This window comes from Phalangium opilio, unplaced genomic scaffold, assembly GCF_054372755.1.
Source record: "Phalangium opilio isolate 3A_F unplaced genomic scaffold, DU_Popi_V2 ptg000013l_1, whole genome shotgun sequence".
Classification (NCBI taxonomy): domain Eukaryota; kingdom Metazoa; phylum Arthropoda; class Arachnida; order Opiliones; family Phalangiidae; genus Phalangium; species Phalangium opilio.
Window position 1 is genome coordinate 11,814,878 of NW_028324148.1, and position 19,982 is coordinate 11,834,859.

At 36.2% G+C, this 19,982-nt stretch overlaps 2 protein-coding genes across 2 annotated transcripts; both read right to left on the reverse strand.

Annotated features, from left to right (window-relative positions):
- Positions 1-519: 519 nt before the first annotated feature.
- Positions 520-4,795, reverse strand: LOC149709127 (pancreatic lipase-related protein 2-like). Its single transcript, XM_089863912.1, has 10 exons — positions 4,421-4,795; positions 3,438-3,584; positions 3,261-3,369; positions 2,572-2,691; positions 2,287-2,388; positions 1,519-1,568; positions 1,226-1,430; positions 1,038-1,155; positions 789-962; positions 520-705 (listed from the first exon to the last, which is right to left on the reverse strand). The coding sequence occupies exons 1-10, from the start codon at positions 4,793-4,795 to the stop codon at positions 609-611; spliced, it is 1,497 nt and encodes a 498-aa protein (XP_089720038.1). The 3' UTR covers positions 520-608.
- Positions 4,796-6,047: 1,252 nt separating this feature from the next.
- Positions 6,048-14,619, reverse strand: LOC149709128 (pancreatic lipase-related protein 2-like). The gene is made up of 11 exons (XM_089864553.1): positions 14,325-14,619; positions 13,874-14,195; positions 11,714-11,860; positions 11,537-11,645; positions 9,240-9,356; positions 8,838-8,936; positions 8,691-8,740; positions 8,370-8,574; positions 7,845-7,962; positions 7,594-7,761; positions 6,048-6,830 (listed from the first exon to the last, which is right to left on the reverse strand). Exons 1-11 carry the CDS (start codon positions 14,327-14,329, stop codon positions 6,734-6,736), a joined length of 1,437 nt encoding a protein of 478 aa, XP_089720679.1. The 5' UTR covers positions 14,330-14,619; the 3' UTR covers positions 6,048-6,733.
- Positions 14,620-19,982: the final 5,363 nt, after the last annotated feature.

Genomic DNA, 19,982 nt, shown 5'->3' on the forward strand with positions numbered 1-19,982 from the left:
TTTGTTCTGAAATTTAGGGAAAGTCACAATTTTTGTTCTGAAATTTAGGGAAAAATCTCAATTTTTGTTCTGAAATTCAGGGAAAATCTCAATTTTTGTTCTGAAATTTAGGGAAAATCTCAATTTTTGTTCAGAAATTCAGGGAAAATCTCAATTTTTGTTCTGAAATTCAGGGAAAATCTCAATTTTTGTTCTGAAATTTAGAGAAAATCTCAATTTTTGTTCTGAAACTTAGGGAAAAATCTCAATTTTTGTTTCTGAGATTTAGGGAAAATAACAATTTTAGTTCTGAAATTTAGGGAAAATCACAAGTTTTGTTCTGAAATTTAGGGAAAATCGCAATTTTTCTTCTGAAAATTAGGGAAAATCTCAATTTTTGTTCTAAAATTTAGGGAAAATCGAGTGCGACTCTATTTGATAAGTTGCTGGATGTAGGCAGTTTTAATTCATTATGTGGTAACACCAGTTTTCAATGTCAATTTAGCTTTAATATTGTTCAAATTTTTATATAATACAAATACAGTTATCGAAAGAATAGTCTTAACAAATTTTGAAACCTCAATGTATTTATTACTGCAATTTGAAAATAATTTGCTAATTGATTGTTATCAACACGTCTTAGAAGCATTAATTGTTACTGATTGTCCTGATATAAGACCATCATTATTGGTCAAGCAAAATTCTCGAGTTCCAGCGGTTGCTTTTCTGTTGGAGTAAAGAAAACAATTTTAAATGATTAGGTACAGTCACAAAAATTGGTAGAAATGTCGGTAATTTTTCAAACTCACTTCTGATCAATGTCAAACATGGGTTTTAGTGTAAGCTTATTTACGGGCAAAGTCGTGGATGTAGTTCCGTTTTCCGGCTTGAAATCCAAAGTGACTTTCTCGAGTTCCCCTAAATCCTTCGTCGTGGTAAATAGAAAAGTGTAATACTTTTCGGAAGGATTTTCTTCATTTAAACTAATAACAGAAAATCTGGTTAAAATCAAAATGTAAAAACTAGTTTAAATCTGTAAGAAAACTATTTAAATGTACCTAGGTTTCACGATCAACGAATCAGAATCGAGGGATCCATTTACCGTCACACTTAAGTCTCCACAAATTCCTGGTGAAGTCGAATTCACAATGTTCATTAATCCTTGATAGTGGTACACTTAAAGGATGAACATAAATTGAGATATGGTGACTTTTGCGAGACATAGGGATTAAATTTTTGCACTTACAACAAAAAGGTGATTTGTTGTTTGTCTTGAGGAACAGTTGCAGAGGTTGGCTGTCGTTCTTGTGCCGAGCAGATTCAATCGAGCGCAAACCAAGAATTGCGCATTTCTCTCCGTCAGTTCCGCATGTTGCGCATTTACCTTCTGCGAATGTTTCCCAATCTTTGCAAGCGTAACCCACCATTTGACACTTGCTGTTAATTGATTCCTGCAATGTAAATGAAGAACATTGATGACATCGAAGTAGGAAACGGTGAAACTTACTTTATAAAGTTTTCAAATGTCACTAGGCCTACCTTAAAATATGTTAGACATCTCATGTGGTTACAAACAAGGACATCCACACCTAAATGAATAATTTACACTAAACATTTTTACAGTCGAATGTAGTGATGCGGAAAAGTAATGAATCCTCCAAACGTGCATACCCTCCCCTCTGCATGAACGATCTGCTCTTCAGTTCTCAAAAAAATTCACCAGCGTGGCGATAATCGGACTAACTACACCTATGGCGCGAGGGTATGCTAGGGTGTGGAGGATCGTTTTAAACCTCAAGGTTTCTTCATTGTTAAAAACCTCTAGATTGCTAAGATTGCTGTCAGTGATCCATAAGTTAATATGAATAATTTTGCCTCATATCTGTAATGTAAATTTCTATGTTGGCTTTGTAGGTGTGGCTTGTGTGCTCTCCACCATGCGTCATAATTCAGACGCATTTCTGACTGTAAATTCATTGGTTACAATGGTGAGCCTTTAGCTCCTCCCTCAAAGCCCGCTATGTTGATTAAATAATTCCCATTAGCTTATGAATTCTTGTTGCTGTAGACAGCGTTACACTGGGTGCATCCTATGGTGATAGAAACAAACGATAGCCCGGCCATTAGGGAAGAAATCAATGTGTCCCGCAAATTTATCATACATAATGGTTAGTCTATAGCAACACCCTCAAAGCCCGCCTAGATAAGTTGAATAAATGGCTACCGAATGATTCCTATTACCTTATGAAATCTTATTGCTGTAGACAACGTTACGCTGGGTAATAGAAAGAAACGACAATACGTTACCCGCGTCACCTGATGCCTGTGCCTCGGCGCAGCCCGGCTGTTCTTCGCCGCCATTAGGAAAGAAATCAATGTGTCCGGCCAGTTGAGACATGCCAAGTCCTTCTACAATAAGAATCCCGGTGTTAACAATTAAACCAAGATTTCGAACCCTTATTGGAGGTGCTTCCCTCGTCTCCTTATTATCTATTTCTTAGATTCGCTGGGAATCGCTGCTTTGATATCACCAAGTAGGAAACGGCGGTTGTGCTACCATTTAAACTTAGTATTGGTATACTAGGATCTTACCAAGTTCCCCTTCAAACGGCCTTGTATCTGTATGGATAACCTCGACAAATTTCGCATCACTGGGATCTATTCTGACCGCTGTTGATAAATTTTGAAATTCTGGTTCAGCAGGATCAAAACCTTAGTAAAAGAACAAAGAGTTGGTCGATTTATTAGTTAAATCCTAATTAAAATTATTGGTTCCACTGCGGAATAAATAGGAAACTTATTATTTCAGTACACCGTATTAATGCTTCGTAAAATTATGTTGCTATATCATGGAATTGTAAGGTATAGATGTAAAAAGGGGGATAGATAACCCTCAGTATCAGGACATACAAAGGGGTTGAACCATAGCCGTCTCTGCGCACTCTCTAAACCGATACCGCCTAGAGTGCAGGCGCGAGATGGAAGGCAATGTTTTACCCCCGCGTCTTTCCCTCTTAATTACATAGAAGAAGCTTATTGTGTATCATCAAGACCTTGACAAAAAGGTCAGGTCACCTTATCCAATACTGAAAATTCCATATTCGCACATATCGTGGCTTTAGATTTAAAGGGTCTGTAAAGATGGCATCGTAAGGTAAGTGAGGAAAGGCGTGGTTTAAAGAAGCTTAGTTAATGTTATTTCGAAAACTACCACTTCGCCCATGGCTTCTTTACAATCCTTTTCATCGAAATCAAGGGTTAACTATATAGTTTGACGTTACTTGTGATTCTTCCGAGACCGGGAATCCTTTTTCCAGCGTAGCCACAAATTTGTCCTCCTAAACTGTGTCCCATGATGTTCACTTTATTTACATCTAATCCAAGCTTCTCCTTATAAACGGGATTCCATTTTAATAAGGTTATTTAAAATAAAAATTTAACGATAAACCAAAACTAACTTGCATATTTTTAACGAAGAACGCAATTTCCGCTCCTACAACCCGGGTATTACTAGCGGCTTCATCGTACGGATATTGATTTCCACCAGTCCAATCCACCGCGATAAAATTATAATTTCCGTGCTTGAAAAACTCTTCCCGAACACCCTTAAAAAAACAAGTTGGGAAACTAAATTAAACCTCTCCGAGTCGAGACGCTATCAAGACGTTTTTCTTAAATGGATTTAAGAAACTTTATTCCTAAAATCACTTTAAACATAGCTATAGAGAACTTTCAGATGGGATAGTAGTACGTCACACCCTCGCAAGTCTTACCGCTGTTCTGGTAGCCATATTGGGTGGTCTCAGCTTTATTCCTTCTTTAAACCCACAAATATGGCAGCGTAAATTATGTCACGAGACTCAGCTCCTCCTCCAACTGAAAGCGCTCTATTGTTGACGTTTGAATTTAAGTGTATGCCTCTTTAACAATTTTTGGAAATTTAGGCTATATAAGGCGATTGATTCACAATAATGATAACAAAACCCGCATCTGCGTGAACCTTTGGTTAGTGGAAGCCCTGACAATGGGAGTCTAGACGTTTCTCGTAACCCTAGCCGATCGACGCGTGCATCTTAACCCTAACGATTATAACGGAGTAGAAGCCGATATTGTTTAATTGTCTCGGCTCGGAGAGGTTAATTTTGGTTTCTCAATTGGTTTTACGTTTAGGTTACAAAATGCATTTAAGCCGCGTTTACACGAGACACTTTGGAACCGTTTTCAACCGTTTTGGAAAGGCCTAACACTTTTCAAAAATAATATTAGCATTTTCTCGTGAAAGATCTCTGGTTTTATCAGCTTAATATTATTTTTTTGTACATTCCAAAACGGTTTAAAACGGTTTCAAAGTGTCTCGTGTAAACGCGGCTTTAGTCTCATTATGGCATTTGACCCTGTCTCAAATCGATCGCTCTACTTCAGTAATTCAGTTTCAACTTACCGGAATCCAATTATATGGGGTGTCCATGAATCCGTGAGAAGCGAAAATCGTTTCGACATCGATATTGATACCAATGTCTTTCAAGGTGGAGTTTTTCACATCCAGGGCTCGAAGGACGTACGATTCTTTTTGCGACTTCTCGGTATTAATCAGAAATTTAACGTCAATTTCTTCCCGGGAGTATGGTGGAACATAGGGACTACGCAATGACTCGTGGTAGAAATCTCCGTCCAATGGGAAACAACCCAAATCTTCCATGCATGGATTCAGGTTCATTGTTGTAGTAGTTTTTGGTTGTGGTGTAACCTGATCCAGAGCATTGGTCGAGTTTCCCAGTTCACCGGTTGACCTTGTTAAAGACGAAATAAGCACCATTGTCACATTGATTACTCTTTAAAGCGATGTACGTTTTCAATAATGTTTTGATCAAAACTTGCTGAGATTAATGGTAATAGTTAGTATAGAGGTTTCTTAAAAGCAATAAATTTTTAAATTTGTGAGAGGTTGGGGTTTCTTTATGACATTAGTGGTATATCATTTTAGTTCGAGAAAGGGGTAACGTCGCGTGAAAGCAACGTTGATAGATGGCGGTTTTGTGCTGGCTATAGAATTACTATTTCGTGACGTATTCGAGCATTTAAACAAGCAATCCGTGTATATATTTTGAACCATAATTTTAAGGTTAAAACATTTTTAGGATTAAGAAAAATAAAATATTTAAATTCTACGTATATAAATACCTACATAAAATAAAGTACTTTCAAAAGGAAAATAGGGAAAGTTTTTGGTCTGAGAGTAACCCTTTAAGATATTGATAAAAATGTACTCAATTTGTATTTACTTTTTCTGTCATACAGTTCAGATGCAATTGCTTAATAATATCAGGGATGGATTTTATTTTAGAAGTAGGAATGGAGAACAGAGTAATATAGGCGCGCGTCAAAGTCCCCGACCCCCTTCCACGGGACGGAGCGGTATGAATGAAGAGGCGGGTCATAGCAACAGAGGTAAAAAGGAATTGCGTATTTTCCGCCATCCCCATCAGCAACGTCATCAAAACGTAGTTTATGTGAGCCAATAAGATAATTTAAACTTTTCGTTACGTGTTGGAGGGCGGGGCTCTATACCGGGCTATGAGTCGGACTGAAGTAAATACTAACCGTTCTCCATTCCTACTTCCAAAATAAAATCTATCCCTGATAATATAGAAGTATCTTTTCATTCAATATATTTGAATTCGAGCATCAAATACCGAAATAATAAGTGAAGAAAACTAAGACGCGTCAACTTAAAACTGGATTTTAACTTACTCGGTTGAACATAAAATAACCTCCACCATTGATAAATAGAATGTTAGACATAGCAGCAGTTGGCCAAAATTTCCTTGGTGCATCGCTGTGCTTGTCACCGACTGATTACTTAAAAAAATACTGTTGTCTAGGTTTTTAAACGGAGAATTTAAACATAACTAACCTTTAACGGCTGAAATCACATTTGCCGCATTGTGTATTCGACAACGTTGATCAAACAAATAAATGACATTACAGTTGTTTTCGAATTTGAATAAATGGAAGACTCAACTTTAACGTGGATATTATTTGTTCTTGGTAAATACGTCTGTATGCTCTAAAGTCATTATGCTACGTCTGCCGTTCATAGCTATGGCTGTAATTAAGTATACTTTTTAAGCACTTTATGAGGATTCGTTAATGAGAATACCTTATACGGAAGCGGACATAACACTTTTCCTACGATTATGGAAAATTTATTTGCAGCAAAAAATTTAGGGAAATATCAGGGACAGTTTCTTTTTCTTAAATTTAGGTTAAATCACATTTTGGTTTTTTTTTTTGCAAAGGCATAGAAAATCACCAATTGTTGGAAAGTCGGCGACAATACGTTTTTTCTTTATTTTATTTGGAAAGTTAGGGAAAATCAGTATTAATCTCAACTACTTAGGAAAGTTAGGGAAAATCAGTATTAATCTCAATTCTTTTGGAAAGCTGGGGAAAATCAATTAATCTCAATTCGTTTGGAAAGTTGGGGAAAATCAGTATTAATCTCAATTATTTTTGGAAAAATAGGGAAAATCAGCATTAATCTCAATTTTTTTTTGGGAAGTTAAGGAAAATCAGTATTAATCTTAACAGTAGATATTTTGAACAATACCCTTAAATAATGATATTAAATTGGTGTGGATAAAACAAAAATTAACTTTAATATTGGTGAATATTATATTAAATACACATAAGCTGATCGAAATAATAATTATAACAAATTTTAAAGACGTATTGTATTTAAGTTCGATTTTTATCAACACGTTTTAGCAGCATTAACAGTAACCGGCTGTCCTGATTTAAGCCCTTCGTTTTTCGCCAAGCAAAATTCTCGAGTTCCAGCGGCTGTTTTTCTATGGAAGTAAATAGTACAACTTTAAAAGTTAATGTGCGATCAAGAATAATCGCTCAAATAGTAATTTAGAAAGACATAGAAATATGTTTTTCGATTAATTGCTAAAACCCATAACGAGCTCGATGAATATTTAGAACTATTATGAAATATTGTAATATTTGAATTATTTTGGCGCAAAATTAAATTAAATATCGATTTTACTATAGTTTCGTGTATGTCCACTCGAACAGGGAAAGCTTAGGCGGTATAAGTACAGTTGAAGGGTCACTTTTTAAAATGAAAAATAAAGTCGATATTCGTGTTTAGCACCCTCAAATTAGTCTAAACTATGAAGTTTGTTTGTCGTAAAAATATTTGATTTTTATAAATAAGCATCAAAACCTTTTGAATTAAGCCGTTTAACCCTTATCTTCATTTCGATTTACAGAATGAAAGTGCGTTGAGTCTTAGATTCAGGTTAGGTTCGGGATAGTGTCGATTTTTTTAAAAAATTGAAACTAATAAAAAAATTATTTTGGGTTTTTCAACAAATAATTCCTTCAAACCTTTCACGTTTTTTATAGATATTTGGAGGGTGCTGACACAAATATCAACTTTACTGTCAATTTAACAAAATTCCCGGTAAATTGCACTTGTACAGCTTAAAAGTAGAAGTAAGTAGTTTATAAAATGTGAAGACATTAAGTACACCACTTCATCATGATTAAAATAATGCCAGTTTCCTAATAACTGTCATATTGCGTAATATATTTTAAACTCACTGTTGATCAATTTCAAACATCGGTTTTAGAACAAGCTTATCTAAAGGCAATGTGGCCGTAGCGTCTTTTTCCGCTTGAAAATCCAAAGTAACTTTAGTGAGGTCCCCTAAATCCTTCTGCGTGGTAAATAGAAAGGTGTAGAACTTTTTCGAATCTTCTTCATTTAAACTAACGAAAGAGAATACAGGTTTAAATTATAATGTAAAAATTCTTTTAAATTTGCAAAGAAATTATTTAAATAAGTACAGTACCTAGGTTTAACAATCAACGAATCGGAATCGAGGGATCCAATAACCGTCACATTCAAGTTGCTACAATTTCCCTCTGTAGGCCAGTTAGCACTGTTCATTATTCCTTGGTAGTGGTACACTTTAAGAATGAATTAAAATTAATATAAAACAAACAAATACAAGTAGAAATGTTATAGGCGGCTAATTACAACGAACGCTAGCATATAAATTTGAAAAACTCGTTAAGGCTCGTATTGACTCTTGAAATTTCGCAAAGAAAAATTCGTAATGACACCATTCACGTGCTTTGCGAATAAATTTAATAATAATCAAAATCGAAGCTTTTTCTACAAAACTATTATCACTAAACGTGGATTCCTTTACAATGCATAGAGGGGTGTTGTCTAGCCTTCATGCCACAGTAATCCATTTACTATTACCGTTATTCTCAGCCAGTTTTGATGGAAATTAGAGAATAACACCGCAGAGGCAAACTCGTGATAAGTGGTATCTGCACCGCATATTATTATACTAATTTGTACTTACAACAATAAGGTGGTTTGCCGTTAGTCGTGAAGAAGAGTTTCTGCATTGGCCTGTCTTTTTTGAGCTGAAAAGATTCGATCGAGCGCAAACCAAACCTAGCGCATTTCTCACCATCTGTTCCGCAGGACGCGCATTTTCCCTCTTTGAATGTCTCAATATCTTTGCAAGCGTAGCCAACCATTTGACACTTGCTATTGATCGATTCCTGCAATGTAAATTAGAGCTGAAGAAGTTAACGGTCTTGGGGAAAAATATCTGAAGCATTTATGTTGTCTCGATATTTTTGTAAGACAATTTTATAAATTTAAGAAATATCATTACCTGAAAATACTTTATAGATCTTATGTGCTTACAAACGTAGAAATCCTTTCCTAATTCAATAATTCAAATTAAACATTAGGCCTTTCCAAAACGGTTCAAGACTAGGCTGTAACCTTATGGCAATAAAAACAAACTTTAATGGCGTACCTTCACCCAAAGCCTTTGCTCCTTCACAGTCTGGCTGTTCTTCGCCGCCATTTGGGTAGAAGTCCAAGTGTCCCACTAGTTGGGCCATACCAAGTCCCTCTACAACAGAAGCGTACTGGTATTAACTAGCGATTTTTTTAATCCTTTATTGTAGGAAATTTCCTCATTTCCGTACTACTTCCTGGAAGGACAAATGAAAAGGAGGGGAAAACACGCTGCTGAAACGTCTTTGACCTTTAACATGTTTCGTGACTGTGACAGGGAACCGCCCAGCGTAATATTTTCCACTCCTTATTCGTCCCCTTAGCTATGTATTAGCGCATATGAAGTAGATGTGACACCATCAAGGAGAAACGACAGGTCTCTTAAGACCAGAACAAGAGTAAAAACTCCTGATCTTACCATATGCTTTAAATGGCTTCGAATCTGTGTGGACAACGTCGACAAATGTCGCGTCGCTGGGATCTAATCTGACCTTGATTGGTAAATTTTGAAATTCTGTTTCAGCTGGATCCAAACCTTGTGAAAAGATCAAAGAGATACACTTTAAATTTTTGAAAGGGACACCAAAGAAAGCCGTGTCGTGTTGGTATAAATTATTTGAAAAACGTCAGAAGCACGTGACCGAGAAGATGCGTGGTTGACAGAAACTTGGTTTGGTTTCTGTGACGTATTTCAAAATATTTTTACCCATCCGCATTATTAGGAAGCACTTAAATACACTTTACAATTTTCGGAAGTAAGGAATAAATAGAAAAATTATTTCAGCACTTTGCTATAAAAAGGATCTTTATACAAAATATCTATCAAAATTCGAATTGGTTGTAGTTTGCTTAACTTTGTGATCACCATTTTCTTAAATGGCAGTTTATTAAAGGGACTGCAAGGAAGGCATCGGCGGGTGGGATAAAAATTAATTGAAATACGTCACAGGCACCACGTGACGCCAAGATTCAGAAACTCCACATGGAGTGGGACTTGACAATTAGTCCTTGGTTTTCGCAAGAATGCAAGGTCAATTCTCTGAGGAGCTAGTTTTCGAACTAAGTTTCCATGAACCACGCCTTTTCTCTGTCACTTGTCTATGACGTATTTCAAAAATTTTTTCGCCCACCCGCCAATGCAACTTTACAGACCCTTTGAAGGCAAAACGGTAAAACTAAGTTGAAATGTGTAATAAACCAATTTAGGGAACTTCAAATTTACTCTATCCATTTGAAGAAACAAAACTAATACTATGGTTTTATAAATTCAGGTAAATCCTTCTGTCTGTTAGCCTCATTATTGATATGTTACATATCCATGGCCACAGTTTTTCCCTTGCAATGATACCTACTACTTCAATTCGGGTTTCAACATTGAGGATTCGAGTAATTAAACTAACCTAGGAATTATTATAGACACTTCGGAGATTCAAAACTCTGGTTTTATAAAAGGTATAAGAAAATTAAAGAGAAAAAAGGTTATTCTCAAATGAATTAAACTAGTATTAAAAATCATAAATGGTTCATCCCAGAAATCCTAATCATAGTGGAAAATCTACTACATCAGTACTACAGCATAAAATGTCATAGGAGGCTCCACTTTCTTCCACCCCCTTCTTCCTCAATTAGTTGCGCTGTGATTTCACGAAAATGGCTGAACGTCGTCAAGTGAGACATGCCGTTATCTAAAGTAAGACTTTTAATCCATTTTAATCGCGTTTAAATCATCGTTTGTATTCGTAATTGTGTAGTAAATTATACCTAAACCATTCAGGAACATGATACGGTATATATTTGAAACGTAATTTAATGTAAATTAGAGGAAAGCTGTGGTTTTCAATTTTGAAGCCGCGTGTAGTTAGACCAAGGCTTAGTTATCGAACGCGAACAATGAATTTCAGCGTTAAGCAATGATTTAAGAATTCTTTTGCCGTGCGATATTAATTTCAATTTTGGTGAGTTTACTGACTTATGTAATTTTTCTAGGGTTTTTAGTGGATTTTCGATTAAATGGGATCAGACAGCAATCTGAGGGTATGTTTAGTTTCGGGTTTCGGTTTACCTTCATTAGGGAGGTATCAGGTTGCTTGCTGTCTTCTAGTCCAATTAAAAATTTACGGGAAAATCACTAAAATATGATTTTGTGATACATTCTCATTTTCGTGGTTGAATTCGATCGAAGATGATATGAAAACCCCGTCCCCAATTAACATGGAATAATTTGTCAAGTTAATGATGACAATGGTTTCCTTGGCCTAACTTATTGTAACAGGCTATGGTCAACAACCTCGCAACCGGGTTCTGACATGTAGGGAAAACAGTCTCATTTCCTGGGAATCTCATAATTTTGCGAAATTAGGATTTAAATATGGTAAAACTCACATAAGAATTCAATCACGAGTACACAGTCAACCCTAATTAAATTTGGCAGGTCTGGACTATAATAGGTTAGGTCACCATAAACTAAAGAGCCTATGCCCAGAATACTTTAAACACCGAAAACACTCATTGGATTCCACATTAGAAGCTAACACCCCAGGGGCGTGGTCGCCTTCTTGGGTTATTTAAGTCGCGCCAAGAAACACCGCTAGAGGCAGTGCGAGTCGGTTAGCCTCCCGCGTGTAGTGAGTTCGGGCTCCGCTTAGCGGTGCCTCTTGGCGCTAGGGTCTGTGTGTCAGTTTCTCTGCAAGTAGTGGTCTATTTGGCGTTCGTTACCTGTGATCCTTCCTAGGCCAGGAATCCTTTCTCCAGCGTAGCCAGTAACATGTCCTCCTAAACTGTGTCCAATGATATGTACTTTCTTTACATCCAATCCGAGCTTTTCCTTAAGAAGCGGTTTCGATTTTAATAATGTTATTCAAAATACCGTTTTCACGATAAACCGAAACTAACTTGCATATTTTTCACAAGGAAAGCAATTTCCGCTCCAACAACCCGAGCATTAGCGCAAGACACTGGGTACGCATGATAATTTCCAGCACTCCAATCCACCGCGATAAAATTGTATTTTCCGTGCTTGAAATACTCCTCTCGAAAAGGCTGAAAGATACCCATTAGAATTATTTTAGTTAAATAATTAACTTCACATGAAACGAATGTAAATAATAATTAAACGGTATGAGTCTGATTCTCATATGTAATAAGTTACATTCTGGAATACTTTTCAATTAAGACGTAACTATGCATTGCGCAGTGGCGTCGCTAGGCCTTTTTTTGGGGGGGGGGGGCTATAGCCCCCCAAATTCCAAACTTAGCCCCCCAAAATAATCCGTAAACCCTACCAAAAAATTGCTGTTAGCAACCTAAAATTCTGTAGCAATATATAAAAAATTTTCAATATCAAACAGTAAAATTATGAAGAAAAAAAAACAGATGGAGACAAGTAAAATGTTTCATGTTCTTTCGAAGGGAGTCCCAATAGTGTGGACTAAAAGCTAACCAAAACTAAAAATAAATTTAAGACGAGTGAAAATCCTTCATAATCGGTTCAGTAGTCCTTATCAATAAAAGGTTGTACATCTTTAAAATACGAATAATTTCACGTTGACACAAATTTACGGATAGTTTTAAAGGTCTACACATTTTCCAAAGAACCCATTATGCAGTTTTTAGCCACATCGTAGTATACGATAGGCTCTTAGTTTGACCCGAGCCGTAGTAGTACTGGCGGGGGTTTTCGCTTTCGTTATCGTCAGATTTTAGCTTAAAGGGGCTAACCGGACCTCTCTCGAGGCAGTCTGCCTTTAGTGACGGGGGAAAACACTCAGCTTTATGGCTATAGGGAGTGGCGCCACTGTCGCGGCGGGGGGCTAGGCATTATGCTTCGCAACAGTTTGACCCCGCAAGCCTCCGGGGGCGCCCTTTAAATGGAACCAATAGTGGTAGCTGAGCTCAGTTAGAGATTTTATGTTAATTAAAAACTTTTTCACACCGCACCCGGGAATTGAACCCGGCTGGCTGGCACAGCAGTAAGACACGCTACCACTGTGGGGTCGGACACTTCTGATTTTTTGTTTAGGGTCTTTGAATTATTTTCTTTTTATTTGTGCGCTAATTAAATATATAACGATGTGGCAACTATTAGGTCCCAGCCCTTGGGCCATCTTGTTTATATTAAGTTCTTATAATAGCTTTAAAATAGTTTGCCCAGATTTAGCCCCCCCAAATTTCAAACCCTAGCGACGCTACTGGCATTGCGTGCCTTTCGAAGTTTAATTTACTACAATTAAAACTAAGGCGGTGTCCCTAAGAGAGAGATAACCGTAGAAATACAGAGCTTTCAGTTGGTTGGGTAGTACATCACACCATCCTAAGTTTTACTACTGTTCTGCCAGCCATATTGGTGGGTTAAAGCTTTCCTCTGAGATTCAAAACGCCAGCATTGCATGTAAAATAACCTACGCTATCTCACTTTATCGTGCTCATGCCTTGAAAATCAAGTGAAGTTTCAATATCCTGAATTTCAACCAAGTAAATAGCCTCACTCTCATCGTTTTTACTATGAAGCTAGTCTCGTCTGTGGTTTAGTTTAAACAAATACCACTAGATGCTCCCATAGTCAAGGGGTGCAGTTGACTTGCTTGCTAAGGTTGGGAAGACTAGTTTTAGATTCGCCTTCGTGGACGAGTTCTGATGGTGTTTGGAAGATTAGCAAGCATGTTAGGAACCGATATTTGATTTTAAACTAAGTCTTTTATAATAGGGAATCACCATTCATTCTAGACATTTCACTGTCAGTAGCATTTTTAATGATGAGTTGGCAATTTTTTAAATTAAACTTTACAAAAATTCAATTCTATCGAAATGGTTTTTTAAAATTGAAAAGTTTAAACTACTACGTGGCAATCTAACTTGGGCTAGAAAAATGTTTGATTTCGACAAATACATTTCAGTTGTGACCTTTGACCTCAAATATCTGAATACCAAAGATCGAATTCTACAAATCAGGCTTCGAAAAAGAAAATAATTCTTGAATTTCATCAAGTCATCACCAAAAACCACTTTAAACCTGACCCCAAACCTCTATGCGTCAATAGCTCAGTTTCGACTTACAGGAATCCAATTATATGGGTTATCCATGTTTCCAGGAATAGCCACGATAGTTTCGACTTCCTTGTCAATACCAAAGTCTTTTAAGGTCGAAGTTTTCACATCGACGGCTCGAAGAGTGTACGGTTCTTTTTGCGTTCTCTCGGTATTTATCAGAAATTTGACGTCAATTATTTTTCTGTCCAAAGGGGGGGAATCGACAGGACGGTACTTTGGGTCGTAGAAATCTCCGCCCAATGGGAAACAACCTAAATCTTCCATACATGAATTGGTGTTCAGAGCTATAGCTGGAAATGGTGTTGAGTTGACTTGTCCACCGGTTAACCTTTCAAAATAGTCAATTCGTAGTTATATTATCAAAAAGTTATCCTTGGGTCCATAATTTTGCATGAAATCTCAACAAACGTTTACTAGTATTTTACATAACAGCATCGAAAATCGATTCTAAACATACCTCATATTACAAATGATTTTTTCATCATCTACCCTAAATCAAGCGTGAATTTCAAACATGTAGATAAACTAAAGACGGCCAAAATAGCCGAATATATACTAAAAATTCTAATCTAACTGCAAACACATTTAAGAAACGAAAACAATTGAAGAACTAATTACGAAATTTTTGTGACCAATTCGGTTTGTTACTCTGTAAAACGTGCTCACTAATGAGATGCAATTACTGAATACCTACACATATATTTAAATTCAATGTAAAGCATTATTTTCTCCTAGATTAATCAGCTCAGAACGCGGTAGGCCTTGGCGCGTGTATCCGGAATAAGGGGATTCAACTAGGGATAAGTGGGGTAAGATGGATTGGAAGCAGTGGTGTCGCTAGGCCTTTTTTGGGGGGCTATAGCCCCCCCCCCCAAATTCCAAACTTAGCCCCCCAAAATAATCTGTAAACCATACCAAATAATTGCTGTTAGCAACCTAAAATTCTGTAGCAATATATAAAAGATTATAATGATAGATTCGTTAAGTTTCATCTCAGCAGAGATGAATTTCAATATCAAACAGTACAATTTTGAAGAAAAAAACAGATGGAGACAAGTAAAATGTTTCATGTTCTTTCGAAGGGAGTCCCAATAGTGTGGACTATAAGCTAACCAAAACTAAAAATAAACCTAAGACGAGTGAAAATCCATCATAATCGGTTCCGTAGTCTTTATCAATAAAAGGTTGTATATCTTTAAAATACGAATAATTTCACGTTGACACAAATTTACGGATAGTTTTAAAGGTCTACACATTTTACAATGAACCCATTATGCAATTTTTTATTAAGTTCTTATAATAACTAGTTTGCCCTGATTTAGCCCCCCTAAATTTCAAACCCTAGCGACGCTACTGATTGTAAGTGATGATGGGCGACCTGCGGCACCGAGACTCTCCCAGTGTACCTCAGGCACGCCCCTACACTTCAACTTCAGTAGGCGATTGTTAAGTGCTGCCGCGTAGCCCCATTGTATTTGCATCAGAACTAGCTTCTATTTTTAAGGAAAAAGGGGCGTACTTAACGATTTCGTACTGTACGAAGCTACCTAAACGGTGAGGATGCTGGGAGGAATTCGGTGCCGTAGGTGGGTGCACATAGGCAACGTTTCCACTTCAACCCTCAATTCTTCAACATTCAGCAAGTATGATGGGAAGATTACGAAATCTACAGCCGCCATTTCCCGAGAATTCCTCCCCTTTTTCTAGCGTATTCCCACCGTTATCTGTTCCATTCTCAGCTGCGCTTATTTCTCTCAGATTTCGTATCCTCCCCATCATCCTTGGATTCAATGTGTAAATATTGTCTTCAAAGAGTAAAATATTAAGTAAAAAATACTAAACTGGGATCGACTAATCTGCTGAATGTCTGAACGTCTGAACTGCTGAAAATAGTAGAATTCCTACTATAAAATTCTCCCATCCTCCCAAACCGTAAACTGTCTGAACATTTTTGACTATTTTGCTGAAATGCCGAATTCTGAACACTGAACATTGAAATAAAAGTAAGAGACCGTCTGAACCTTTTTGACTATTTTGCTGAAATGCCGAATTCTGAACCGAAATTAATGTAAGATAGAGACCGTCTGAACTTTTTGGACTATTTTGCTGAAATGCTGAATTCTGAACCGTGAATTTTGAAATTAATGTAAGATAGAGACCGTCTGAACTTTTTTGACTATTTTGCTGAAATGCCGAATTCTGAACCGTAAATTTTGAAATTAATGTAAGATAGAGACCGTCTGAACTTTTTTGACTATTTTGCTGAAATGCCGAATTCTGAACCGAAATTAATGTAAGATAGAGACCGTCTGAACTTTTTTGACTATTTTGCTGATATGCCGAATTCTGAACCGAAATTAATGTAAGATAGAGACCGTCTGAACTTTTTTGACTATTTTGCTGAAATGCCGAATTCTGAACCGAAATTAATGTAAGATAGAGACCGTCTGAACTTTTTTGACTATTTTGCTGAAATGCCGAATTCTGAACCGAAATCAATGTAAGATAGAGACCGTCTGAACTTTTTTGACTATTTTGCTGAAATGCCGAATTCTGAACCGAAATTAATGTTAGATAGAGACCGTCTGAACTTTTTTGACTATTTTGCTGAAATGCTGAATTCTGAACCGAAATTAATGTAAGATAGAGACCGTCTGAACATTTTTGACTATTTTGCTGAAATGCCGAATTCTGAACCGTAAATTTTGAAATTAATGTAAGATAGAGACCGTCTGAACTTTTTTGACTATTTTGCTGAAATGCCGAATTCTGAACCGAAATTAATGTAAGATAGAGACCGTCTGAACTTTTTTGACTATTTTGCTGAAATGCTGAATTCTGAACCGTGAATTTTGAAATTAATGTAAGATAGAGACCGTCTGATTTTTTTTGACTATTTTGCTGAAATGCTGAATTCTGAACCGTGAATTTTGAAATTAATGTAAGATAGAGACCGTCTGAACTTTTTTGACTATTTTGCTGAAATGCCGAATTCTGAACCGAAATTAATGTAAGATAGAGACCGTCTGAACTTTTTTGACTATTTTGCTGAAATGCCGAATTCTGAACCGAAATTAATGTAAGATAGAGACCGTCTGAACTTTTTTGACTATTTTGCTGAAATGCCGAATTCTGAACCGTAAATTTTGAAATTAATGTAAGATAGAGACCGTCTGAACTTTTTTGACTATTTTGCTGAAATGCCGAATTCTGAACCGAAATAAATGTAAGATAGAGACCGTCTGAACTTTTTTGACTATTTTGCTGAAATGCCGAATTCTGAACCGAAATTAATGTAAGATAGAGACCGTCTGAACTTTTTTGACTATTTTGCTGAAATGCCGAATTCTGAACCGAAATTAATGTAAGATAGAGACCGTCTGAACTTTTTTGACTATTTTGCTGAAATGCCGAATTCTGAACCGAAATTAATGTAAGATAGAGACCGTCTGAACTTTTTTGACTATTTTGCTGAAATGCCGAATTCTGAACCGAAATTAATGTTAGATAGAGACCGTCTGAACTTTTTTGACTATTTTGCTGAAATGCCGAATTCTGAACCGAAATTAATGTTAGATAGAGACCGTCTGAACTTTTTTGACTATTTTGCTGAAATGCTGAATTCTGAACCGAAATTAATGTAAGATAGAGACCGTCTGAACATTTTTGACTATTTTGCTGAAATGCCGAATTCTGAACCGAAATTAATGTAAGATAGAGACCGTCTGAACTTTTTTGACTATTTTGCTGAAATGCCGAATTCTGAACCGAAATTAATGTAAGATAGAGACCGTCTGAACTTTTTTGACTATTTTGCTGAAATGCCGAATTCTGAACCGAAATTAATGTAAGATAGAGACCGTCTGAACTTTTTTGACTATTTTGCTGAAATGCTGAATTCTGAACCGTGAATTTTGAAATTAATGTAAGATAGAGACCGTCTGAACTTTTTTTGACTATTTTGCTGAAATGCTGAATTCTGAACCGTGAATTTTGAAATTAATGTAAGATAGAGACCGTCTGAACTTTTTTGACTATTTTGCTGAAATGCCGAATTCTGAACCGAAATTAATGTTAGATAGAGACCGTCTTAACTTTTTGACTATTTTGCTGAAATGCTGAATTCTGAACCGTGAATTTTGAAATTAATGTAAGATAGAGACCGTCTGAACCCTTTTGACTATTTTGCTGAAATGCCGAATTCTGAACCGAAATTAATGTAAGATAGAGACCGTCTGAACTTTTTTGACTATTTTGCTGAAATGCCGAATTCTGAACCGTAAATTTTGAAATTAATGTAAGATAGAGACCGTCTGAACTTTTTTGACTATTTTGCTGAAATGCCGAATTCTGAACCGAAATAAATGTAAGATAGAGACCGTCTGAACTTTTTTGACTATTTTGCTGAAATGCCGAATTCTGAACCGAAATTAATGTAAGATAGAGACCGTCTGAACTTTTTTGACTATTTTGCTGAAATGCCGAATTCTGAACCGAAATTAATGTAAGATAGAGACCGTCTGAACTTTTTTGACTATTTTGCTGAAATGCCGAATTCTGAACCGAAATTAATGTAAGATAGAGACCGTCTGAACTTTTTTGACTATTTTGCTGAAATGCCGAATTCTGAACCGAAATTAATGTTAGATAGAGACCGTCTGAACTTTTTTGACTATTTTGCTGAAATGCCGAATTCTGAACCGAAATTAATGTTAGATAGAGACCGTCTGAACTTTTTTGACTATTTTGCTGAAATGCTGAATTCTGAACCGAAATTAATGTAAGATAGAGACCGTCTGAACATTTTTGACTATTTTGCTGAAATGCCGAATTCTGAACCGAAATTAATGTAAGATAGAGACCGTATGAACTTTTTTGACTATTTTGCTGAAATGCCGAATTCTGAACCGAAATTAATGTAAGATAGAGACCGTCTGAACTTTTTTGACTATTTTGCTGAAATGCCGAATTCTGAACCGAAATTAATGTAAGATAGAGACCGTCTGAACTTTTTTGACTATTTTGCTGAAATGCTGAATTCTGAACCGTGAATTTTGAAATTAATGTAAGATAGAGACCGTCTGAACTTTTTTTGACTATTTTGCTGAAATGCTGAATTCTGAACCGTGAATTTTGAAATTAATGTAAGATAGAGACCGTCTGAACTTTTTTGACTATTTTGCTGAAATGCCGAATTCTGAACCGAAATTAATGTAAGATAGAGACCGTCTGAACTTTTATGACTATTTTACTGAAATGCCGAATTCTGAACCGAAATTAATGTTAGATAGAGACCGTCTGAACTTTTTTGACTATTTTGCTGAAATGCTGAATTCTGAACCGTGAATTTTGAAATTAATGTAAGATAGAGACCGTCTGAACTTTTTGGCTATTTTGCTGAAATGCTGAATTCTGAACCGTGAATTTTGAAATTAATGTAAGATAGAGACCGTCTGAACTTTTTTGACTATTTTGCTGAAATGCCGAATTCTGAACCGAAATTAATGTAAGATAGAGATAGTCTGAACTTTTTTGACTATTTTGCTGAAATGCCGAATTCTGAACCGAAATTAATGTAAGATAGAGACCGTCTGAACTTTTTTGACTATTTTGCTGAAATGCCGAATTCTGAACCGAAATTAATCTAAGATAGAGACCGTCTGAACTTTTTTGACTATTTTGCTGAAATGCCGAATTCTGAACCGAAATTAATGTAAGATAGGTACCGTCTGAACTTTTTTGACTATTTTGCTCTATCTAACATTAATTTCGGTTCAGAATTCGGCATTTCAGCAAAATAGTCAAAAAAGTTCAGACGGTCTCTATCTTACATTAATTTCGGTTCAGAATTCGGCATTTCAGCAAAATAGTCAAAAAAGTTCAGACGGTCTCTATCTTACATTAATTTCGGTTCAGAATTCGGCATTTCAGCAAAATAGTCAAAAAAGTTCAGACGGTCTCTATCTTACATTAATTTCGGTTCAGAATTCGGCATTTCAGCAAAATAGTCAAAAAAGTTCAGAGGGTCTCTATCTTACATTAATTTTGGTTCAGAATTCGGCATTTCAGCAAAATAGTCAAAAAAGTTCAGACGGTCTCTATCTTACATTAATTT

Bases quoted from the DNA above. Each gene is read 5' to 3' on its own strand.
- LOC149709127 (XM_089863912.1), bottom strand. From the start codon at position 4,795: ATGGTGCTTATTTCGTCTTTAACAAGGTCAACCGGTGAACTGGGAAAC. The intron at 1,569-2,286 runs GTAACGTATTGT...TTATTCATTTAG, and splicing joins ACAGGCATCAGGTGACGCGG to GTGTGGATGTCCTTGTTTGT. The intron at 963-1,037 runs GTACATTTAAAT...TTCTGTTATTAG, and splicing joins TCGTTGATCGTGAAACCTAG to TTTAAATGAAGAAAATCCTT.
- LOC149709128 (XM_089864553.1), bottom strand. The intron at 11,861-13,873 runs GTAAGTCGAAAC...GGTATCTTTCAG, and splicing joins ACCCATATAATTGGATTCCT to CCTTTTCGAGAGGAGTATTT. The intron at 8,741-8,837 runs GTACGCCATTAA...TTATTGAATTAG, and splicing joins AGCAAAGGCTTTGGGTGAAG to GAAAGGATTTCTACGTTTGT.